Raw genomic sequence first — 26,514 nt, 5'->3', positions numbered from 1 at the left:
TAACGTGCATTTCCTAGATATAGCAAGCGATACATTAGTTCTTTAGGACACAACTTGCGGACACAGAAGGTGAACTTGTAAATATTCAACATCACGAGTTGTCAAGTTTTGATTATGGCGAAAAAGTTTTAATGTCATATTTATGGTTGTTGGTGATAGTATTGGGAGCTGATTGTGGGTTGAGAAAGTGTTAAACAAGATGATCATGTTTCATTAAAAATATGTGGATAACGTCGCAGTCATTTTGGTGATCAGATTTCCCATTGGTAATTAGTGAGAACTTAAAAATTCTCGAATAACTTATTTGGTAAAGCACGGTCGGGAATAGTAGAGGTAAATTATGCTGAATTTGCATGTATTGTTGGAGAATTTTGTCAAAGCAAAGTAGATAGATAATGCCAAAGTTTGGAAAGTTTAAATTCCAAGTCTTGATATAAAACCGGTTGCTACCATTGATATACTGCATATGTGCAACAAATAAGGAGATTATGAAGTGAGAGTGTTATGAGGAGGAAGTTAAGGAGATTTTAGTGCAAGTTGAAGACCGCTATATGTGTTTATCTTATCAAAGAAACAAAAGTGTGTGTAAATGTTAACTACGTCTTTTTAACATAAACCTATTTTGTATCTTTGCACTACGTTATACTTCTTTCTCATGTTTAGTAAATGGCCAAAAAAAAATGTGTAACCTTTTTGCAAATTAAATCAATTTTCGAGGACAAAAATTTTTGTAAGGAGGGAAGAATGCAACACCCAAGTTTTTGCAAACCAAATGATTTATTTATGATTTATTATCTTTGTTTAGGATTTTTTTTCCAAATTTTTTTATTAATAGTAATTAAATCAAATTTTATGATATTTTGAGTTTAAAAATTTATTAGGACTCTTATATATAATTTTCATAATTATTAGATATTTTCTTATTTGAAATTTAAAGTTTTTTTAGCAATTAAGATATAATGGGGATTTGGAAATTTAATTTGAATAATTGAGATTTGGAATTTAATGCTTTAATTTTATGAACGAAAAGAAAATTAATTAAATTATCTCTAATTTTAAATTAGAGTACTTATTTAAAACTAGTTAGTAAATTGATAAATAAATAATATTCTTAAAATAATTATATTATAATACATTTAGTTTTCAATTACTACTCTACCTTTTAATTTTTATAAAATTCCTAAACTACCTTTACCTCTCTTTTCCCAAACCTAATATTAATCCTAAAATCTCTAGTTTTGCCATAATCTCATTAGAACACATACACCTACAGGCAGGAGAAAGAAAAAGAGAAAGGGAAGAAAGCCAGAAATCAGAGAGCGAGCGAGTGGAGAAGAAAGGAAGAAGAGAGTGAGAAGAGAGAAGAGATGACGTCAGTGGGGCTGGGCACCGTCATCACTATCGTAGAGAAAAAGGAAGAGACGCGTGAGAGAGATGAGAGAGAGTGAGGTCGCAGAGCTTTCATGGAGAAAGAGGAAAGTGCGCGACGGAGAAATGGAAGGATCGAATCCCGTCGCCGCCGATGCCGTTGATCGAGACCGTCGCCATCCTGGATGAGGCCATCGTCGTCACCAAACAAGGTAGAGAAGGGAGTGCAAACGGGAGAGAGAATGGGGAGCTTTGCTGGAGCTCGTCGCCGAGATGCTGCTGCCTTCTACCACACCACGAGGCAAAACCAACCTTCTATTCTTCCACTATCATTGTTGTTGCCTCTGCTGCAGGTGGAGGAGATCACTGGAGAAATGATTATTTTGTTCTGCTTCTGCTTTTGGCTTTCCATTGTTTGCTGGAGTCTCTGGGGCCATGAATGTTACTGCCAGAGTTGTTGGAATTGTTGCCGTCAAGAGCCACCACTACTCTACCTTTACCTTGAAGTGGTAGTGATGCTGCTGTTGTTGTTGAGATTACATCCGTCATGTTGTCATTAGAGTTTTTGCGTCTGTGAGAATTGAAGTTGTTACCACTGGCTCGGTCCAAATTCTCTGCTCTTTCATTCCCTTATATTCCAACCTTCCTCACCATTTAATTTGGCACTCCGGTTCAATCTCTTCGGTCCCTCGGGACCAAGTTGTGAGTAGGCTTTACATTTATAACCATTAACCCTTTGGTTTATGCTATTTTGAGTTTTTAATTTTATTTATAAAACAATTGTTGAAGTACTTTGATTTGATTAGAATAATTGATTTATTATAGTTGAATAATTATTTCATTGAAGCTTGTACCTTAGAAATTTTACATGAGACTATATATATGTTTGATAAAGTTTTATATTATTTTAGACTATTTAATTTTACTCGAATATATACTTTTGAAGCATTGAAGTATTTGTTAGTACTCACTTAATTTGAAATTGTGAAATATATATGAAATTTCTTATGACTTAAAAGGTATGATTTGAAAAGATTTCTAATGAGAAAGTATTATCTGATTTGATTTGATTCGATGCCATATATATTTGAAAGATCAAAGATTTGTTGTATTTGAAATTATATGTTTTGAATTGGTTTGGAAGGCTTGTATTAAAAAATCGTAGTTAATGGAGGTTATGACGTTAACTTAGATGCATCTAACTCAGACTCCAGCTAGTAGGAGTGTTGCTAGCCTAACGTGTAGGCCACACGTTAGACCTGTTGTTCTATTAGGACACATAAGAGGAAAGAACTACCCATAGAGGTGGAGCCACCCAAGTGTGGACATTTGATTTAATTTCTGTATGAGAACTCCCTTATTGGTTCACTTATTCATATAAATTATTATTTTCTAACTGAAATTATTTTTATAATAATGTTTATATGGTCTCGTGTGAATTATAAACGTATTGTCTAGTCACTGGGTTGCAAAACTCACTCCATTTTTCTAAAAATATTTTACAGGAATAAATATTTGATTATGTGAGCATTTCTATTCAAGAGTAATGATCTGTAATAGGTATCTATTCTTTATTGAGTTCTTAGACGTCATCTACTCCATATGTCACAGGCAGGATCCATCCATATTTATTTATTTATTTATTTTTGTTAAAATATGTAATTATTCATTATAGAAACTATAAATTTATCAAAAATATTTATAACCTTCTTATTTATCTTATATTTGAATATGTAAGGCTTGCTAGGGGTCTATTTCTCTGAGCACTAGTCATGGCTCATTTTGGGCTATGACAACCCCACCGTTCTGATCTTTTTTTTCCTTCTACCGCTGACGCTACTCAATACCAGACTCTTCAGCTCCCACAAAAAACTTACTCGCCAAGTACGCAACAGAATGGGATTCTTACACTCAAATATCACCTTAGAATTACTATTTATCATATGGAAATTGGGATACACACTTACAACCAAATATCCACTACTAGACATTTCATCTTTTGTTTCGGAAGAAAATTGGTAGAGAAGAAGAAGAGAAATGTTTGTGGAGAATACAAAGGGTTGCACATCCTTTTATAGCGGCTGAAAATTTGTCGTAATGTATCTTGTTTACATTGTAGGCATCATAAATATCCACATATCTTGTTTACAGTATAAACAAAATAAGATTACACATATTTCGTTTACATTATAAATGAAATATACGCATCTACCATTTCATGCCTTATCTTGTTTATAGAGTAAACATGATATGTGCAATCTTATTTTGTTTACACTGTAAATGACATAAAACATACGATAAATTTTGGTAAAAACACTATAAAATATATATTTTATTAAATAAAATATTTATTTTATTTATTAAAAAAAATTCCACAAAAATTATAGAGGAGTTTCATAAAATTTAAGAGTGTGCATGGAAATTCATAAAATTCACAACAATTAAACAGACATATGAAATCATATTTTATATCTTTTTATAGCACTATAAAATTCCCTATTCAGAACCCTTGATTCTCACCCTAATATATTTTCATTTTTTTTGTAGGTCGAGCAAGATAGCATAGACTGCGTTTGGAAGGGAGATTGAGACTGGGAAACAAAGATTGAGAGATTGAGACTGAATTAAGTCTCTGTATTGTGTTTGGTGTAAAATATGTTGAACTGAGTTATGTCTCAGTATTATGTTTAATTTAAAATAAATTTGGAGATTGAAAGGTAGATTTAGAATTTGAAAAGTTAAATGAAGATATTTTTTATAAAAAAATATTATTAAAGTTTTAGTCTCTATCTTCAAAATTTCAGTCTCCTGTGTCCCTACTTTTTGGATGTACTGAAGGAACTGAAATTTTGGAAACGAAAACTGAAATTTTAGTTTCAGTCTCTAACTACCAAACACAATACTGAATTTGAATCTCCCAGTCTCAATGTTAGTCCTCCTAACCAAATGCTACCTTAGTGAGGGACTTTCTTATTCCTAGACAAGCAAAAAGAGAGGTACGAGGTGTGATATAATTTAGAAGTTCCTCCCCTCCCCCCTCCCCCTCCCCCCTCCGCCTCCCCTTCCTGGTGCTATTGTTAAGGTTTTGATCTTTTATCAGGGGCAAAAAATGTATGTATATTATTTAGCCTGATGTCTAATTTAAGTGGTCTTTTTATATGGATCCAAACTTAGAGTGTCATATGACTTAGACGTATTATATGTTTTATATCGAAATATGTGTATAAATAGTAAGTTTTGCATTTTGAATTGATTTACTAAATATAACTTCAATTTATGTTTATATGTGTTAGTTTAGAAAATTTTAAGATAGTTATTTAAATAGGTTATCAATAACCAAATAAAGGCACATATTTCATGTAAATATACTAGTGAGTATAAGTAATATATTTTCTATTAGTCTTATCATGACTTAAACATGGTATTTCAGTAATAAAGGTGTTACATGATTCAATAGCGATGAAAAACTAAGTCTAAGAAGATTTGAAAAGAGAAAATAAAAATTTTTTATATCATTTTGATTTAAATCAATGTTTAGCTTAAAAAGATTTGAGTAGAGAATATGTAAATATTTTGGATCTGAGTTGAGAGAGTTTGATAAGGCAAATCTAAAACTATCTTGTGTCAATGTTTGATATAGTGAAAATCTTAACAATTGTTGGGATTGGATGTAAGTAACTTATGGACAAAGTGGTATATATCGTAATTACTTCTAAATAATTTGTATACAATTTGTTTATTCATACCTCAGAAAATATTTTTAAGAATTTAAACATTTTTTTCTTCATTAAATCAGAACTAACAAATATTTTCTATTGCTCACAAGTCTAAGAAGCTTAATAATCCTTTCTAAGTTTCTATTTGTTTTCAACAAAAGTTTTTGAAACATGATTCAAATACTACCCCAGGGAGTGGCATTTCTAATGAATTTTTATCCATTTTAAATAAGATATCAAGTTCATATATAGAATTATATAATGTTTTATCATAGTCCTGAAATTGTGGAATTAGTAAATTACCTTCAAATTGTATCCAGTAAAAATCAAGACAATAACACAAAGGCACACAATTAGAATATTATAAAGACATCTCCAAAAACCATTCTCAATGAAATAGGAATCAATCTTTTTATACCTTCTTCTAAAGTATCTTACTCTGATAGAAAATGTATGTTTTAAACCGACAAATAATTAGTCAAAAAAGCATTGTGGCATATGTTACAATGAACTAGTGATGACATATCATTTTAAACTATTTTTAGGGTATTTTTTATTTGTTTTCTTAAGCATTTTTAGATTTTTAATCAAATTTTTTATGTTTTCTAGTGAATTTTCATAATTAAACAAATGTTTGGAGTTCTGTTAGTATTCATGTTTTTGGCCTAAAATAATCAAGAATTACGGCCTTTTTAGCAACAAAAATACAAAATCGGCTTAAGAACGGTCCAACTGGGCTAAAAAAACTACAAGCCTGGCGTCCATGTCCTCAATCATGACTTCTTCATACTCAAGTGATCATAACTTAGGCTATAGAGGTCCAAATGAGTCAATTTCAGTGACGTTAGAAAGCTAACATTGAGAGCATCAGAATGATACCCATATGTCTACAGTGGACATTTAGTTTGAGCAATGCACCACCATCATCTTTTGGACACAAAAATCAGCACCCAGCATTCCACGCCTGACTTCTTCTCATGCATGCTTGGCTTCTCATGCACGTCAGGCATTCCCACTTGCTTCCAGAGACACGCCTAGCTTCCCTCCATATAATCTCGTCATCCAGGCTCTCCTTGGAAGGTGCAATTAGGCCACGCCCAAAGTTAAAGACTCCAAGCCCAGCATACAACACTTCCAACTCCCAGGATACAACATTTAAGGCCTAATTTTAAATATACAAATCATAAGAAGCCTTAATCTCATCCAAAGATTCAAGAGATTAGTTATCATTAATTTCTTTTAGAAAGATAAAGATTTGGTTTTTAGGATTTGTTTCTAGATTAGATTTGAATTAAGATTTTACTTGAATTTAAGTAGTGTTCATACCCTGGGTCGACTTATGCGACCCGGGCTGACTGAAGACAAGAGCGACCGACCTCTTAAGGTTGGATCGCCACCGACCTCTCCTAAAAGAGTTCGGCCAAATCGCCATAGAGGCCCAAGCAAGCCCAAACGAAGGAACGCAGCCCACTCTAAAACAGCTAAGCCTAAAAAGATAAGGCGGTTCCCCTAAAAGATAAGATAAGATAACTAACTTATCTTAAAGGACCCCTCGCACTACTATAAATACACTAGAGCACCCAGTTATAACTCATACTCTGATTCTACACAAAAAACCTGCCTAAAGCACATGCTAACTTAAGCATCGGAGTCTCTTGCAGGTACCACCACCCTCCAGTGATCAAGGATCTGCAACATCCCCAACTCTTGCAGGTCTGACACGGCAACACCGACCAACACCAAAGATCTTGTCCGAGATTGACCTTCAGTTTCAGGTAACCCTTGAAATATTGGCGCCGTTACCGGGGAACTTGGAAGTCATTCCATCATCATGGCGGACAACCTCGACAACGATCATAACTCTGACTTAGAAAATAAAACACTGCTTAAAAACACGGATACTTGATGACAAGTCATCTTATGCTAGCTTTTCAAGCATTTTTCACTTGTTTCATTAGGTTTTATGAACTTTCTTGCATTGTAAGTAAGTAATTTGGAGTGGATTTGCATGGTTTTGTTGAATCAATCAACCATCCTTTATTTGACACAAATCATGAGGATTAAGCTAGAATTAGTTGGTTTTTAAATGATTTATAAATCTTATGAAATTGGTGATACTTTGATTGGTTGTTTTGATTACTTGTAGGTGAAGAAAAGAAAGAAACAAGGAAAGCGTGCCTCTTAAAGCGTGGCCAAAGGAAGGAAAAAGCGTTGCACCTCAAGAGTCAAGGCATAGCACTCACTAATTGAGCGTAGCGCTCTCTATTTGAGTGCTAGAGCAAAGGCCAAGGGAGCAAAAGGCATGGCGCTAAGTTAACTCTCCTACCCGAGTGCTACAAGGAACAAATGAAATAAGGCAAAAGCATAGCGTTCGGTTAACTTAGTTAACCTTTTTGGGCTTCGACCAAAAGGAAATCAAGGCACGACATTTGCTAGTGAAGGAGCTAGGATTCGAACCCATGAACCAAGAGGAGGAAAGAGCGCTGGTATGCAAGGAAAATGTCCAAAATGAAGCTAGCAAGGCTCGAACCAGGAACATGTTAGCAAGGAAGGAGTGCCACTCTTCATGAGAAATATGCACCAAAGTGGCTTCACCATGATTCAAATTGGGAACCTCACATACAAAGCAAAGGTGCTGCGCTCACTTACCTAACTGAGCGTTACTCTTCACAAATGAAATTGGCAAAATGAATTTTCCAAGGCTCGAAGTGGGAGACTTACTCCAAGGCTTGTAACGCTGCATTACAATAAGTAACCGAGCGCTATGAACAAGCTTGGCATGAGCCTGGGCGAAGGAATTGAGCGCTGCGCTGCCCAAGTTAACCGAGCACTCCCCTGGGAGGTGCCTTGGTGCATTATCAACTTCAATTGCCATTTTGGATTCAATTCGTGACCAATTTGAAAAGCGCATTCCAAATTCTGAAGATCAAAAAAATAGAGAGTGTATAAATAGGAGCTAGTTTGAGTTAGAGAGGGCATCCTTTTGGAATTTTTAATTTTATTTTTAGCTCATTTTAGTTTTCACTTATTTTTCACTTGAATTTGGGAAATTGGGATTGAGATCTTTGTTTTCTTTTTTGTTGTTCTGGCTTCTGCAACTTTTACTTTCTGTTTCTGAATTTTAGATTGATGATTGAAGAAATTCTGTTTCAATACTTGATCTAAAATTCATCTTAGTCCTCTTCTTCATAATTCAGTGAATTGAAAAGTTAATTTGAGTTTCCTTTACTGCTTTTATCTTTCTTTCTTCAGCAAATTATTTTCTGTTTGATCAAGGAAGGAATTGAGATCTAGATCTACTTTCTAGTCTCATTGATCCCCTGAGATCTTCACTTGTTCTTTGATAATTTTTCAATTGAGCTCAGTTTCATTTTGTTTTGCTTCTGCAAGAAATTTTACTTCTCTTTTTGAGATCTGCTGCAACTTACTTCATTTTCTTTTCTCTGATTGATTTCATTTTGAATTCTCTTGTAAAATTTTGCATCCCAGCTCCCAAAATCCCTTTACTATTCAAGCAATTTACATTTCTGGCACTCTAAGCTTCGGCTCTTTACATTCCTTGCAATCTAAGTTTCAGTTATTTACATTACTTGCACTTTAAGTTTCAGCTCTTTAATTCTTCTGCAATTTAATTTACTGTCAATTTCCCTTCTCCCTTTTAATTTCCTACAATTTGGCTTCTGTCAATCACAAATCACTCAAATAATCAACTGTTTGCTTGACTAAATCAACCACCTAACTAAAATTGCTCAATCCTTCAATCCCTGTGGGATCGACCTCACTCATGTGAGTAATTACTACTTGATGCGACCCGGTACACTTGCCGTTGAATTTTGTGTTGGAATTTCATTTCCGCTCATCAAGTTTTTGGCGCAGTTGCCGGGGATTGACTAGATTGATAATGATTAAGGAAGGTGGTGGTCTAGATTAAGCACCTTTTCTTTTTTTTTTCTTTATTTGTGACTAACACACTAACTGTTCGAACTTTTGTTTAAGCTAACCATAACCTCATTCTAGCAGTAGAGTGCAGTATTCCTGGTTTTTCTATTCTTGTGTTTCTTGTTATTTTGTTTGTATGACAGAGACAAGAGGAGAGACCTCTACTTTCTATGAGACTGACGAAAGAACTCTCAGGAGGATAAAGAGAGAAGCAAGAGGGAAAAGTGTTGTTGGAGAGGAAGAAACTCCTAAAGAAGAGTACCAAGAAATGGAGGAGAATCCAACAAATCCACCAGTGGGAGTAGCCAACAACAATGGTCAATCTCAGAGGAGAGTTTTGGCTTCTTACACGTTTGCAAATCCTAGGCATTGTCGGAGTAGCATCCTTACCCCAAATGTCAATGTAAACAACTTTGAATTGAAGCTACAACTCATCACTTTGGTACAAAACAATTGCTCCTATAGAGGAGGCCCACTTGAAGATCCAAACCAACACTTATCCACTTTTCTAAGGATTTGTGACACTGTCAAAACCAATAGAGTGCATATTGACATTTACAAGCTGTTGTTATTTCCATTTTCCCTCAGAGACAAAGTTACTCAATGGTTGGAGTCATTTTCAAGAGATAGCATCAACAGTTGGGAAGATCTAGTGAACAAGTTCTTAGCCAAGTTCTATCCTCCTCAAAGGATCATTAGACTCAAAACAGAGGTCCAAACATTCACTCAGATGGATGGAGAGTCATTCTATGAGGCTTGGGAGAGATACAAGACCTTGATTAGAAATGTTCAATGAATGGGACATACTTCAGAATTTTTATGAAGGCTTGACCTTGAAAGCTCAAGAAGCAATAGATCACTCAACAGGAGGGTCTTTGTAATTGATGAAGACAGTAGAGGAGGCCCAAAACCTCATTGATATGGTGGCAAATAATCAATATTTCTTTGCTCATCAAAGGCAATTCCAACCAGCCCAAAGGAAAGGAGTCATGGAGTTGGAAGGTGTGGATACTATCTTAGCTCACAACAAGGTGATGTAGTAGCAAATCCAGCAACAATTTGAGCAAATGGCTAATAGAATTGACAGTTTACAAGTTGCATCAGTGAATGTCACCAATCAACCACCAACTTGGTGGGGATCAAATGAAGAAAACCAAGAAGATCAGCAGCATGAACAAGTTCAATATGTACACAACCAAGGTTCTGGATCAAATAAAGTTTATGGAGACACATACAATCCCTCTTGGAAAAACCACCTGAATCTCAGATGGGGAGATAGCCACAATCAAAATTAGCAGCCATAGCAAAGAAATTCAAACCACAACAACTCAAGAAACACAAACAACAACAACCAGTGAAACACTAACCCCAATCCATACAGAAAACCCCAAAACAATCATCCCAATTCCAACTATTATCCATCCAATAATCCAGCCATGAACCAAAATAACTTTCATCCACCCTTAACATCCCATAACCAACCACAAATATCACAAGACACTCAAAGGATCTCCAAACTAGAGATATTGATGGAAAAGATTATGAAGCACCAAGAGATGACCAGCAAGAACCATGAGGCTTCAATGAGAAACTTAGAAAGGTAAATTGGACAATTGTCCAAGCAAGCTGTGATTGAAAGGCCAACAAGCTCACTCCCAAGTGACACCATCCCAAATCCTAAAGAAGAATGCAAAGCTATTTAACTAAGGAGTGGAAGGACCTTGGTGAGTAACAAAGAAGCTGACAAGAAGCTTATGGGCAATGACAAAAGGGCAAATGAGGAAGATGAAGCTGTATTACACAAGAAGGAACCAGAGAAGCTTGAAGAGAAGAATGACCAGCCACAAAATTCAAGGAAAGGGAAGCAAGTAACAGAGGAACCATCTCAAGAACAAAGGCAAGAAGTGAAAGCTCACGCACCCCCCTTGCCATACCCTCAAAGGTTCAACAAGGAGATCAAGGATCAACACTTCCCCAAATTCCTTAAAGTCTTCAAGAAGTTGGAGATTAATATCCCCCTGGCTAAAGCATTAGAGCAAATGCCTCTATATGCAAAGTTCTTAAAAGAGCTTATCAATAAAAAGAGAAGTTGGCATGAGAAGGAAACCATTATGCTCACTAAGGAATACAGTGCTGTGATTCAAAAGGGCCTCCCACCAAAGCTCAAGGACCTTGGGAGCTTCTTCTTACCTTGTACCAATGGTAGCCTAACCATTGATAACGCACTATGTGACTTTGGAACAAGCATCAACCTAATTCCTTATTCCATGATGAGAAGGATGTGCATAAAAGAGGTAAAGCCCACACAAATGTCACTAGAGCTCGTGGACAAATCATTGGTAATTCCTAGAGGAGTGATTGAAAACCTCCTGGTCCAAGTAGGGACATTCATATTTCCTGTAGACTTTGTGATCCTAGATCTAGGAGAAGAAGGGAGTGACTCTATTATCTTGGGAAGACCCGTCTTGGCCACAGCAAGGGCTATCATAGATGTTGAACAAGGAGAGCTGACCCTAAGGGTACATGATAAAAGCATTAATCTTAATGTATTTCTAGAAACATAGCATAATGATGAAAAGGAAAAATGCATGGAGGTTGACAAAAAAGACTTGCAGAGGAAGGAAAAAATCAACAAGACACTCAGTAACTCCTTTCCAGATTAAGAAACAAGCAGCAAAGCAGGACAAAAGGAGAATGAGACTCTAAAGAAGGATGAGAGAAAGTAAGAAGGAAGTGAGGTGTCAGCCACTAAGAAGACAGATTCCAAAATGCAGCCCACTGTCAAAGGAGAAGGATCAACAAAAAAGGGGGAGAAAAGCAAGAAAAAGGCTCCAAATGGGTGGAAAAATAAAAAGATCCCAACTGAAGAATTCTCAAAGTGAGATAAAGTGCAGCTAATTTACCAGCAGTTGGGGACAAATAAAAAATCTGATGATTACTACACTATCAACAGGATACTTTCACCGGAGCATGCAGAGATTGAACATCAAGACACTGGAAGGAAGCTTACTGTGAGAGGAGACAAACTGAGACATCACAATCATCAACCACCCTAATGAGGGCCCAATGTCAAGCTAGTGACAATAAAAGAGCGCTCCATGGGAGGCAACCCATGATGTAAAATTCATGCTTTGGTTTAATTTCAATAATCAATGGTCCTTTAGGCATGAATTTGAGCTCTCATGAGTATACTTGATAATTACATGCAATGTCTTGAAGCATATGCTGAACTTCTATGTTTGGTGTGCTTGAAGGAACTCCAAAATAGTTTTTCAAGCTTCCTTAGACTATATGCTTATTCATTTTTGATGGAGTATATAGCCAAACATTAAGTTTGGTGTCTGCAGATACATTTAATCCCATAAAAACCATTTTTGCTCAGAGGATCAAATTTATGAATAGATGAACCATACATTGTTGTATTTTAGGAGTTTCTGGTAGAAAATAAAATGTTCCTTATGATGAATGTACCAATTGTGATGGATATTATTTACATTTTGCATGGATCCCTTAACAGAGAACAAGTTTGGTGTTCACCAAATCTTTGTTCAAAAATCTAAGGAGCATGATTGGTCATTTAATTAAGGAATATCTAGAATTATCTTTCTTTATTACTCATCACCACCACCGAACCAAATTCACTTCAAATGCTCACCATTTCTTCAATTTAATTGTGTAGGACAAAGAAGATTGAGAAAGAGACAAGAAAAGGGAACAATCACGGTCAAGACAATGCAAAAAGAAGGTCACATGTGCTTAGAAGAGCATGCTTTCTTGGAAAAAAATCTGCATGGCTTTGCACCTTGGAGACCGAACCACATGCAGCCAATGAAGGAGCAATCCTTGTCTTCACTCCTTCTCACATGTAGGCCGTCCATCTTATGGATCTTCAACAAACAAATTGTTAAATCCTCACCATTCCTTGCCACATGACCGAACTCCCTAACCGTGCCTTCCATTCTATAAATAAGTGGTGACATTTCCTAGCCTACATATCCCTCCTCATACAAGATTTTCTCACTTATAAGCCTTTGTTTCACTCTGCTCCTATCCAAAAACATGTTCAACCCTTCCTTAGCCAACAGTAATGTGATTTTCCCATCTTTCATCCCCTCTCATAACTAAGCCATAGCCTAAACATAACTTACCTTTCCTCTCTTTTCTCTCCCAACTCATGGCTTCTTCAAGTTCTAGAAGAAGGAAAGGCAAGGAGCCAGCGGTGGCCGAACCATCAACCTATGATACAAAGAGATTTAAGTCTCAGTTTCATGAATCAAGGTATCATATACTCATAGAATCAAAGCATGTCATTCCAGAAATGGGGTTTAGACTGCGTAAGGGGGAGTACCCTATTATGAGAAGAATCACCACAGAAAGGAGATGGGAACTTTTGTGTGACCCTTTCACTGACATCAGTGCAGTCATGATAAGAGAATTCTACGCAAATACTATGAAGACAAGCGAGAACAACCCCCCTTATAAGAGCTATGTCAGGGCGTTGAGGTAGATTTTAGTCCATCATCAATCATGAGGGTCCTACAGTTAAGAGTAATTGATGTGCGGAAAACGATCCGACACAAAACTCACCGGCAAGTGTACCGGGTCGCATCAAGTAATAATAACTCACATGAGTGAGGTCGATCCCACAGGGATTGAAGGATTGAGCAATTTTAGTTTAGTGGTTGATTTAGTCAAGCGAATCAAGTATTGGTTGAGTGTTTTGTATCCAACAGTAAATAAACAACAGGAAATGTAAAGGGAGAAGGGAAGAATTGCAGAAATTAAAAGGAACTGAAAGTAGAAGGACTGAATCTTAAAGAACAAGAAATTAAATGACTGAAACTTAAAGTGCAAGAAATGTAAATTGCAGTAACTTAAAGTGCAAGAAATATAAATTGCTTGAATGAAAAAGGGATTTGAGGATTGGGATTTCAGAATTTAAACAATGGAAATTAAAGTGCAGCAAGTAACAAAGCAGAAGATGAATTAGAAATACTTAAAATTCAAACAGAGAATGGAAAGGGATTGCAGCAGAGGTTCACAGAAGAACCAAAAGAAAAATGTGATCTCAGGACTCTAGAGACTAGATAGCAAAGTCTAGATCTCAATTGCCTTCCCAGATCCAAATTCCCAAAGCAATTAACAAGAAATTGAAGAAGAAGCAGTAAAGGGAATGTAATTGAACTCAATTATGCAGAAGAGAAATTAAAGAGCTCTTGAGTGGAGATTGAGACAGAATTTTCTCAATTCTTAACACCCAAGACTCAAACAAGAAAAGTAAAAATGCTCAAGCAAGAACAAGGAAGAAGAGAGATCAATTCTCCTCTCCCAATTCTCTAAAATCTCAGTTCCAAGCTCTCAGAGAAAATGAAATTTCAAATAGTGAGAATTCAAAAATCAAAAGAAGGGTACTAATTACATCAAACTATCTCCTATTTATACACTTTCTATTCTTGGATTTTGGAATTTGGATGGACTTTTGATTTGGTGAAGAAATGAATTAAATTGGATTTTTAATCCAATTTTCAGCCCATGAAAAATTAGCTTCCAGGAGGCTGCCCTGCCATTGTGGAGGGCAGGGCAGAAAATGATGCATCTGGCCCATTGGTGCGTGCGTGTGATGCGTTGGTGCGTGCAGGACGCTGCCCTGCCCTTGCGGAGGGCAGGGCAGAACTTTTTGGCGCGCCAGAATGGTGCCTGTGCGTGCTGCTGGTGCTGCCGAGTGATGCCTTGGTGCGCCAGTTTGGTGCGCTGGTCGTGCCACAACAAAATGCTGCCCTGCCCTTGCGGAGGGCAGGGCAATGTCTCCAAATTGAAATCCCGTGTTCGATCCCTGTGTGACGCGCACACTACCTCTTTTCTTTGATTTTCTTGGCACCAAAGTAAGGCTTAGTTTCTTGTTTCCTCATGGTTCCGTGTTCGATCCTTGTGGCAAGCAATGGCGAACTTTTTCTTTGAATTTCTCCCTTTGGTGAGCCCGATACTGCCCTTGAGGAGGGCAGGGCAATGTTTTGTTCTTCTTGATTCATGGCACCAATTTGTGCTCTGCCCTTGTCGTGGGCAGGGTAGAGTTGCCTCTCAAGCCTTGTTTCCTTATGTTGCCCTCCTAGAGGGCAGTGTGCCCTTGTGGAGGGCAATGCTTGCACTCCTCCTTTATGCGCCACGCCTTTTTCTCCTTGGGCCACGCTTCCTCTTTTCTTCTTTTCTTCACCTACAATAAACCAAAACAACCACTCCAAGTATCACTAAATTCACAAGGCTTATAAATCAATTAAAAATCAATTAAATTCAGCTTAAACCTCATGAGTTAACATTAATTTCATGGTGGTTGTTTGATTTAAAGAAGTTATGCATTTTCACTCCAAATCACTTACTTAGGATGCAAGAAAGTGCATAAAGGCTAATAAAATAAGTGAAATTAGCTTGAAAAATGGGTATATGATGACTAGTCATCAGTAATAACCTATGGAGAACCTAGTTTTGAGGAAAGATTGCAGGGTTAGAATGACCCTGATGAAATATTACAAGGGTTATGACTTGAAGGAAAAGACTAGGAAAGGGACTCAGAGGGAGCTCCAAGCCATTTGAAAAGACTAGATCTCATACCTGAGGCCAAAGGGTGGTATGAGGTGGTGAGGAGATTCATACTCCCTACTGCAAACACCTCAGCAGTCACAATCAAGCAAGCTATCCTGACATATTGCATCTTAAAACGAGGAGAAATCAACCTCTCACAGCTCATAGCAGACAGCATCCAGGAGATGGCTGAGGACATAGGCAAAACAAGGCTTGGTAAACTGATGAGCGGATAATTTATACGCTTTTTGGCATTGTTTTTAAGTAGTTTTTAGTAAGTTTGAGCTACTTTTAGGGATGTTTTCATTAGTTTTTATGTTAAATTCACATTTCTGGACTTTACTATGAGTTTGTGTGTTTTTCTGTGATTTCAGGTAAATTCTGACTGAAATTGAGGGATTTGAGCAAAACTCTGAAAAAGGCTGACAAAAGGACTGCTGATGCTGTTGGATTCTGACCTCCCTGCACTCGAAATGGATTTTCTGGAGCTACAGAACTCCAAATGGCGCGCTCTCAACGGCGTTGGAAAGTAGACATCCAGGGCTTTCCAGCAATATATAATAGTCCATGCTTTATTCGAAGATTGACGACGTAACTTGGCGTTAAACGCCAAGTTCATGCTGCTGTCCGGAGTTAAACGCCAGAAAAACGTCATGATCCGGAGTTGAACGCCCAAAACACGTCATAACTCAAAGTTCAACGCCAAGAGAAGCCTTAGCTCGTGGATTGATCAAGCTCAGCCCAAGCACACACCAAGTGGGCCCCGGAAGTGGATTTATGCATCAATTACTTACTCATGTAAACCCTAAATAGCTAGTCTAGTATATATAGGACATTTATCTATTGTATTAGACATCTTTTGACCACTTTAAGTCTTTATTCATTCGGTCACTTGATCATGGAGAGGGCTGGCCATTCGGCCATGCCTGAACCTCTTTTACTTATGTATTTTCAACGGTGGAGTTTCTGCACACCATAGATTAAGGGTGTGGAACTCTGCTGTACCTCAAGTGTTAATGCAATTCTATCTTCTTTTATTCAAATCTCTCTTATTCTTATTCCAAGATATTCATTCGTACCCAAGAACATGATGAATGTGATGAGTTAGATAACCCTCATTATCATTCTCACTTACGAACGCGCGTGATTGACAACCACTTCCGTTCTACATGCAACCGAGCTTGAATGTGTATCTCTTAGATTCCCCAACAGAATCTTCGTGGTATAAGCTAGATAGATGGCGGCATTTATGAGGATCCGGAAAGTCCAACCTTGTCTGTGGTGTTCCGAGTAGGATCCTGGGAATCCGGAAAGTCTAACCTTGTCTGTGGTATTCCGAGTAGGATTCCGGTAATGAATGACTGTGACGTGCTTCAAACTTGCAAGTGCTGGGCGTTAGTGACAGACGCAAAAGAATCAAGGGATTTTATTCCAGCAGGCGCGGGAACCAACCAGTGATTAGCCGTACTGTGACAGAGTGCGTGAGCATTAATTTTCACTGCGAGGATGGGATGTAGCCATCAACCATGGGTGATGCCTCTAGATGATTAGCTGTGCGAGTGACAGCCGCATAGGATATTTTCCCGAGAGGATTGAAAGTAGCCACCGCTGATGGTGAACCCCTATACACAGCTTGCCATGGAAAGGAGTAAGAAGGATTGAGTAGAAGCAGTAGGAGAGCAGGCGTCCTTGGGCCATACAGCATCTTCATATACTTAACTAAAATTCCTACCAATGGGTCTACATAAGTATTCTATCCCTTTTATTATTTTCTTTTTATTAATTTTCGAACCCATAACTTTTTAATCTGCCTAACTGAGATTTACAAGGTGACCATAGCTTGCTTCATACCAATAATCCTTGTGGGATCGACCCTTACTCACGTAAGGTTTATTACTTGGACGACCCAGTACACTTGCTGGTTAGTTGAACGGAGTTGTGAATTCAACCAGTGCCATAATAATGATTTCATACAAAGACAAACAACTTAAAGAGAATTGATCATAATTTCGTCCTCCATCAACCAAGCACCATTCTGAGACTGTGCAACAGGGCTGGGGTGCTCTTTGAAGATGAGGATACAGAGAAAGTGAAAGGAAGCAGAGGGATCACTAGGCGACTAATGGAAGGTGCCACTGATGATGACAACCAAAAGGAAAGAAGATCCCAAGGAAGAATAAGAAGACCACAAGTGGAGGAAGAACAAGCTTCTAGTGCATTGGATTTAAGCCAAATGCAGAGAGCCATTGAAGAAATGTCTCAGTAATTCATGAGAGCACAAGAGCAACAGCAAGAATAACATTTGAGGCAACTGGAGCAGTATCTGAAAGATAGAGAGGAACAAGAGACTTGGCAGTGCCAAATGATGGAGCAAAAAGAAAAATGGCAGCAACAAATGATGGCTCAATGACGTTAAGAATTTTGCTAGTAAAGAATTTTATAAAAATAGTGTCGTTGTAGATATAGTTTCTAAACCAACAAAAATCCTTTCGTGCAAACGTTTTGGTTGTCACAAGTAACAAACCCCTTTAAAATTGATAACCGAGTATTTAAACCTCGGGTCGTCTTCTCAAGGAATTGCAGGGAGGTATGTTCTTATTATTGGCTATGAAAAAGGTAAATTTGGGGTTTTTGGAATTTGGGCAATGGGCACATGTATATTTTCAAAGCAATAAAAATAAATAAATAACTGTAAAATAAACTATTGGTAAGGTATAAGAACTGGAAGTCCTATCCTTATCAATTGTGATGGGAATTGGATTTTAATCCCACTTAATTAACCGTTACTAAACAAAGGAAGGTCAAGTGGACTAATTAATTTGATACCTAAAGTCCTAGTCTTTCTTTTGGAAAGGCTAGAGTTATTGGAACTCAAATTAATTAGCAACTCCCAATTTCAACCACTGCTTTATTTGACAGCTCAAGCGTTACCAATTACTCAACCAAAGCCAAAAGGGTAACAGGAAAATCCAAATTATTTATATAAATAAAAGACAGCAATCATCAATCTGAAATACCTCAAAATCATAAAATAGGGAAATCATCATGAATGTGGCATAAGCCAAATAGGCAACATAACTAATATAAGCATTCAAGTATCTGAAGATAAGAAATAAATGTAAAGTAAAAGAACATTGAACCTGGGATCGAGAGTCACTCCTAAAACTAAGAGAAGTCCTAAATCCTAATTTCTAAAAATCCTACCAAAATCCTAAGAGAGAGGAGAGAACCTCTCTCTCAAAAAACTACATCTAAAACATGAAAAGTGAATTATGAAAGCATGATTATGAATGGATGCATTCCCCCACTTTATAGCCTCTAATCTGTGTTCTCTGGGCCGAAAAATGGGTCAGAAACAGCCCAGAAGTCACTTCCAGCGCTTTCTGGTCCGTACAGGTCGCAACCAAGTGACGCGGAGGCGTCGCCCACGCGGCCGCGCGGATTAAAGTTCGCAGATGCGACGCATTCGCGTGGATCATGCGTTCACGTCGCCTAGCGTCAGGGCAACTATGGCATATTATATATCAAATCGAAGCCCTGAACGTTAGCTTTCCAACGCAACTGGAACCGCGTCGTTTGGACCTCTGTAACTAACGTTAGAGCCGTTTGAGTGCGAAGAGGTCAGGTTGGATAGCTTAATAAGTTCTTCAACTTCTTGTATTCCTTTCCACTTTTGCATGCTTCCTTTCCATCCTCCAAGCCATTCCTGCCCTACAATATCTGAAAACACGTAACACACATATCAAGGCATCTAATGGTAATAAGAGAGGATTAATAATAAGCAAATATAAGATCAAAGAAGCATGTTTTCAATCATAGCACAAAATCAGGAAGGAAAATGTAAAACATGCGATTAGTATGAATAAATGGGTAAAGAGTTGATAAAAACCACTCAATTGAGCACAAGATGAACCATGAAATAGTGGTTTATCAACCTTCCCACACTTAAACATTAGCATGTCCTCATGCTAAGCTCAAGAGAACTAAAAGAGTGAAGGGGAATGATAGAATATATGAAATGCAACCTATCTATATGAATGCAACTACATGCAAAAATGATTCTACCTACTTGGTTAAAAGTAAATAAGTCATTCAAGAATAAATAGGAACTATATTTCACTAATTCAAATCACAAAATACAACACAAATAACTTGCAAGAAGAAGATAGCTCATAAAAGTAGGGAACATAGAATTAAGCGCTGAACCCTTACTTGGTAGTGTATATCACTCTAACTCTCAAGTGTCTAGGGTCAATTCTCTCAATTCTCTACTAATCTTGCTTTCTCTAGCTTGCTCTTCATCTAACAATCAACAAAAATTTAATGCACCAATACACAAATCAAGACGTCTTTTAAGGGTTGTAATGGGGTTAGGGTCAAGGTAGGATTGTATTTGGCCAAGTGGACTAAAATTTGAATCCTTAATTAACATAAACTTCCCACTTAAGACAATCCATTTAATTAAAATGCAAAATCTAACTTCCCATTAACTGTGCTTTCCACATGTTCATGCATCCTAACATTGAGTTTAGTACATATGCATTAATAGGCTGGGCATGGTTTGGATTTTTATAAATCCAAACTGGATCCATTTCAGAACCAGTTTTATGGTTCATGAAACCAAACTAGAACTGGATTGAAGAGAGAAACTGGTTCTAAACCGGTTTGAAAAAACAAAAACCGATTTTAAACCGATTTTAGAATTTAAATCCGTTTTACATATAAAACCGGTTTTAAATCCATTTTACATATAAAACCGGTTTTTAATCCAATTTTACATATAAAACTGGTTTTAAATCCATTTTTTTAAAATCCAAATCTAAAATCCGGTTTTTTTAAAAAATCCAAATCTAAAATCCGGTTTTTTTATAAAATCCAGTTTTAAAACCAGATTTTTTAACCAAAAATTCAGTTTTAAAACCAATTTTTGAAAATCCAGTTTTAAAATCAGTTTCTTTAAACAAAAATCCAATTTTAAAACTATTTTTTAAAAATTCAATTTTCAAACCAGATATTTTAACAAAAAATCCACTTTTAAAACCCGTTTTTAGAAATTCAATTTTCAAACCATAATTTTTTTAAAAGTAAAATTAATACTAAAGTCATTTTAAAGTGTATAGGTTCATTACAACTAGAATTTGGTTCTTTATAAATCTAATGACAATAGCTAATCTATATAACATTTAATCATTCTCAAGACATCGAAAGAATACCACTAAAAAATCTCTCTAAAATCTCTCTAAATCATCCTCAGGTGCCCAACTACTGCTTCTAGTGCCTTAAGCACCTTCAAGACTTCTCCCTGCAGCTCTACAATCCTTTCATCGGCCGCAGCATAAAATGGCACCTCATCTATCATGAAAATGATTTGGCATCAGAAACATTCCAATCTTTTAACCAAAAATGTATTTAAAAAAGAATGCTCATTTTGTTAGGTACATAAAAATGAGAACAGGAATCTAAACTTAAGTCAAATTGGACTTTGCACAAAAATTAGGCTCAAGAAAAGAGCATCGACCAACACAAATTTGATTGAACATAGAATTCAACACACCTTAATAATCCAAAATCACTAGTTGCTGTTAAAATACAGGGAAAATCATAGGTTCATTATGTAAAATTACATGAGAGAATGCTGTCTCTGGATCTTCCTTTCCTCATATAAGTACCTACAGACATTTAATCCAAAGAAACAACAGCCAATAAAACTTCAGCATGATTCATAAACTAATGCATGTTCATATATCTCGCAAGACAGTAGTAGTGTTTAAATAAAAAATTCATATAAATTGAGAGTTATGTACTCAAGAATCTACTGCTGCAGAATCAGAATTCAGTTTCTTTCTGCACAAGGCACCATTTTTCAAAAGGGGAAGTGTTTTTATAACTCATAATTCTTTAGGGATATGCAGCCTAGTATATCTAATCTAATCATGCAATTAAACATAGGTTCAGAACTTCCCTAAACAACAATAACATGAAATAAAACTAAGATTCATTCAGAGGCCCAGATTGGCAGTAGTAAATCTAACAATTTTCGGTTTTTACTGCCTAATTCTGCAGAAAAAGCTTTGGTGTATTTTATTGATTCTCAACTATCCTTAAGCTTAATCTCAGCCCCAAGTGTTTGATTAGCATTCAATCATCACAATATAAAATCACATATTCAGAAGATCAATTAAACATTCGCCATAACATAATCAAGCACAAATCCAGCAATACAAACTCAACCAATACAGCTTCATAAAATCATACTTGCATCCCTTCCCCAGTAAACAAACAATGAACTTTGATATGTTGTATCCTCAGCAATAAACCATTAGCAAAGTGAAATATCCTATGCTTTAACAGTATGCTAGAACTAGAAACCTGGTGCAATGTCTCAACAACAGAGTAGCATGATGAATGAACAGGAACAAAATTCAAAGCTAATTAAAAAATTTAAACACAAGGCATGGCAAATACCCGGTGCTTGGTGAGCCTCTGCGAATGGCTCTGGTCTTTTTACTTCTTAGGGTGGAGATCAAGAGCTTGACGTGTACTTCTTCTTCTTATAAACTTCCCTCAAGATAGCCTTCTACTTCTGAGAAATCACTGTCAACACTTGACCAAAGGACAACCACACAACCTTGCTGCAAAAAAAAAATCCAAAAATAAAAATGGCATTAACACAAACACTTGATATGCATAACAGCATAAGCAATCAAACCTAGTTCAATTTTTCAAATTGATGGAATGGAACAGAACAGAAAAGAACATGGAAGCACCTTTGGCAATTTCAACTATATAATCACAAATGTAGTAAATCCCTATCTACCACTCAATTCCTTTTCTCAGATTATAGATTCACTCTGTGGTTCTTCTCTATTGCTTCACAACATTTCAATCTACCAAATTAATTACTTAATGGTAAACCTATCTAACCTTGAGGGTACCCAGAGAACGGAGAAGAACAGAGTTGGGTCACGGCGAGAAAAGGCGGACGGCGCCTTGAGGGTACCCAGAGAACGGAGAAGAACAGATCTGGGTCACGACGAGAAAAGGTGGACGGCGGAACCGCGGATGGCGGAACAGAGCAGTGGTGCGACGCGCTTGTGGTGGTGGTGGCAGCTACCAAACTGCAGTGCCAGTTACCTGCTCCGGTGCGGCGGTGCCAGCTGCGGGCGAAGGAGAAAAGGATTCGTGACGGTGCTCTGGATCTGGATTTTTTGAGAATCAAAAGTTAAGAATTAGGGTTTTGTGAGATTTGGGTTTTAATATGGATCTGGATCCGGATCCGGATTAAAACCGTTTAAATGGATTGGACTTAAAACCAAATTATAAAATAAATTTGGTTTGGATTGGATTTTTTTGTTTAAAACTGGTTTTTTTAATGGTTTTGTTTGGATTTGGTTTAAAATCCAAATTTTGGATTTTTTTTCCCACCCCTAATTAATACCAACACTTACTTTGGGGCATTTTGTCCCCTTTTATTAATTGCTCTTTTCTTTTTTTTCTTTTTTTTTTTCTCAATGCATATGATTAAAGTATTGAATGCAATAATATGTGCTCAACTATTATTTTGCACATTTTCACTAAAATATACAACACCCAATTATTCAAACCAAATAATTTCAAACCCAATTTCCTCACACTTAAATCATGAGCACTTTTACTAGTCTAAGCTAACCAAGGATTCAAATTAAGGACATTATTGTTTTCCGCTTAGAGTTAGTAATGAGCTAAAGTAAAGAACAAATGGGTATATTAGGCTCAAATTGGTTTGCAAAGGATAATGAAAGGGTAAGGCCATATGGGTATGTAAGCTTAGTGAAACAAAGGCCTCAATCATATCAATGCATGCATACATTAAATAATGGAAATATAGAATTAAGCAAGACAAAGATCACAATTTTAGAGAGAAAAACACACACCAAAAATAAAATATTGGTTGATAAAATGCAACCAATCAAATAGGCTCAAAATCTCACTGGTTTTATATTTTCGGGCTCTAAACTATGTTCCAAAATAATATTTCTTCAAACAAGTTTTTCAAAAAGTTTATTCAAATTAGTGAAATATTATAAAAATTTCTTGAAAAAGAAAATATTACTTTAACCAAGTGGTAAGCTATGCACAAAAAACAAACATGCAATCAAACATGCAAATGCAACAATGAAAAACAAAAATTGGTGTTGAGAAGGGACTAACTAACCCGTGGAGATCGGTATCGACCTCCCTACACTTAAAGATTGCACCATCCTCGGTGCATGCTGAGATGTGCAGGTGGATGGGGGTTGTAGTTCCTCAGCTAGTGCTCTCTTGTGTTCCTTTTCTTGCCGGTGGTTTGGGAGTAGCTTTTTCTCTTTACCCTTCTTGGTGGCCATCCTGCAAAGGGAAAAAGGAAAGTAACAAGTAAAGCTAGGGGATCCAGCAAGGAAGAGAGCGGGAAAGGTGGTAATTAATGCACAGTAAAGAAGAATGATGTTAACACATGGTCATGACTACATGTGAAAAGTCATCAATGAAAATATAGTAAGTGCATGTGATGACAGTTAAATGCAAGATGTTTATTGGCATGCTGGCAAAGGCATGAGTAGCATAGATTAAGCATTCAATGTCCAAGTTGGATTACCAAGTCTTCCAAACTAATAATATGTTTGTAAAAACAATTATATTTAAATAATAAAATAGAGAAGGGGTTATGTGAAAAGCAGACATTTAGAGTAGTAGATTTAAAACAAATCTAAAAATAGTGCAAAATGCCATATGGGCATTTTCACAAACACATAGCATGCATGTTAAATAAGTTATGAAAAATATTAATTAGAACATGCAAGCACCCTTATAATAATATATAATTGTTTAAACAAATCCCAAATAATCCATAAGCAAAATATGGGGAATAATGACCCAAATAAATTTCCAACACCAATAAAAAAGAAAAAAGAAGAAAAAGAAAGGAAGGAAGAAAGAAATAAGAAGGGAAAGAAAAGATTTAGATTTGGGGGAGAAAAGAGAAGATATCTTGGCTGATCTGGATAAGCTGTGCGGCGCAGGCGACGCGAACGCGTGAGTGATGCGTTTGTGCGGTTGGCGCTATTGTCAAGTGACACGGCCGCGTGGGGCACGAGGTCGCGTGAGTGAATTCGTGCTATAGGCGCGAGGGCAGCCGCGCGCTCGCGCAACTTTCTGTTCAAAATCTTATTTTGCCAAAAATCTGGGTGACGCGGTCGCGTGGGTGACGCTATCGCGTGGATGGCCATTTTTGAAAGATGACGCGGCCGCGTGGGGCACGCGTTTGCGTGGGAGGGCTTGGGCTTCTAGCATGAGTCCAGCCCAATTCCAGCACAACTTTTGGCCATGCACCTTTTTGACGTCGATTTTCATGGCACGCGGCCGCGTGGGTGACGCAGTCGCGTGGGTGACGCAGTCGCGTGGGAGGCCAAAGTTCCACATGTCGCGGTCGCGTGGGGTCAAAGTATGCTAAAGGCGCGCCTCCAGCCACGCTCTCACGTGACTCTCTGTTTAATTCTTTTCTTCCCAACGCACTAGTGACGCAGACGCGTCAGCGATGCTGCCGCGTCGCGTGCGTGTTTTCCCTTTTTCTTTTTTTTTATTAAGCAATTATGCAGATGCAAATGCAGTGCTTAATGTGAATGCTATGCATGATTCCAGGTTCAATAAAATAAAATAAATCTCAAAAACAAACAAAACTAAATAAAATTAAAATTGCAAAATGAACGATCATACCATGGTGAGTTGTCTCCCACCTAGCACTTTTAGTTATAGTCCTTAAGTTGGACATTTGATGAGCTTCCTGCTAGGGTGGCTTGTGCTTGTATTGATCCAGGAATCCCCACCAATGTTTGTACTTCCAATAGCCTCCGGGATCCCAAACTAGGTGCAAAAAGCCTTCAAGCAAGTTAAAGCAAGTGACAAGGCCCCAAGAGTGGTGATTGGTAGAATGGATTTCGGGGTCCCAGACCTTGCCTTTGCACCTGTTTTTTGGTTGATCAATATTGTTCCATCCGGGTGGCAAGCAGTCTGAATTCTCACGTAAACGGCCCAACAACTTCCTAGACCCATTCAGTTGAGCTTTACACCAACCTTTGCATTTAAACTTTGAGCTTCCAACCATGATGAACCTTGCAGGACAATTCTTACCACTGGCCATCTTCCTCTTACTCTTAATATCACAAAGAGCTCTAAGTTGGCCATCCGTCTCAAGTAGTCCATATTCAAGTGGAATTAGAAAGCTAAGGGATATGAATTTTACCCACTTGAATGTTGTGAAGGATGATGGCAACTTAGGGGGAGGTATTTTTAATGAAATTGCCAGCTCCACTCCCTTGTGCTCTTCTCTAATAACTACCACCTCTTTGCAAGCTTCTTCAATTTTAACCTCTTCCTCTTGGTAGCTTTCTTCCAATTCAATCTCCTCTTCATTGCTTACCAAGGGCATAGGAGGGTGTGCTTCTTCTTCTTGAATCTCCATCTTTTGATCAACCTCTTCAAAGTCTTTAGCTATGATATGCCTTGGAGGTTGTACACCCTCCTCAACATCAATTGCAACCGTCTTGGAAGGAGGCTCTATGTCTTGACTTTCCCATGGAGGTTCAGCATCTCCTAAGTCTTCAACCACTTCTTCCTCTGCAACTATTATGGCTTCCTCTACTTGTTCCAATACAAAACCATGTTTCTCGTTGTCCACCGAAATTTCTAGTGTCTCCTTCATGCTTTACTCTTCTTTTGATTCTCCACATGTAGCCATAGGAGTTCTTTGAGTGCTCAGATATTGGGAAGCTATTATATTTACGAACTCGCCTAAGGCGGCCACGAAATTTAGCACACTCTTATTCATACTTTCTTGCCTTTGAGGAATAACACGAAGTCTATCATCCATTGGAGGTTGGGGTGGATATGAGGATTCATT

At 37.3% G+C, this 26,514-nt stretch overlaps 1 protein-coding gene across 1 annotated transcript; it reads left to right on the top strand.

The window, feature by feature from the left end:
• Positions 1-10,777: 10,777 nt before the first annotated feature.
• LOC130981020 (uncharacterized) lies at positions 10,778-11,587 on the top strand. Its single transcript, XM_057904659.1, has one exon. The coding sequence runs from the start codon at positions 10,778-10,780 to the stop codon at positions 11,585-11,587; it is 810 nt and encodes a 269-aa protein (XP_057760642.1).
• Positions 11,588-26,514: the final 14,927 nt, after the last annotated feature.

Source organism: Arachis stenosperma, chromosome 5, assembly GCF_014773155.1.
Source record: "Arachis stenosperma cultivar V10309 chromosome 5, arast.V10309.gnm1.PFL2, whole genome shotgun sequence".
NCBI lineage: Eukaryota > Viridiplantae > Streptophyta > Magnoliopsida > Fabales > Fabaceae > Arachis > Arachis stenosperma.
This window is presented reverse-complemented; position numbering and strand designations above follow the sequence as displayed.

Excerpts from the sequence above, each read along its gene's own strand:
- LOC130981020 (XM_057904659.1), top strand. The coding sequence starts at position 10,778 with ATGGGCAATGACAAAAGGGCAAATGAGGAAGATGAAGCTGTATTACAC.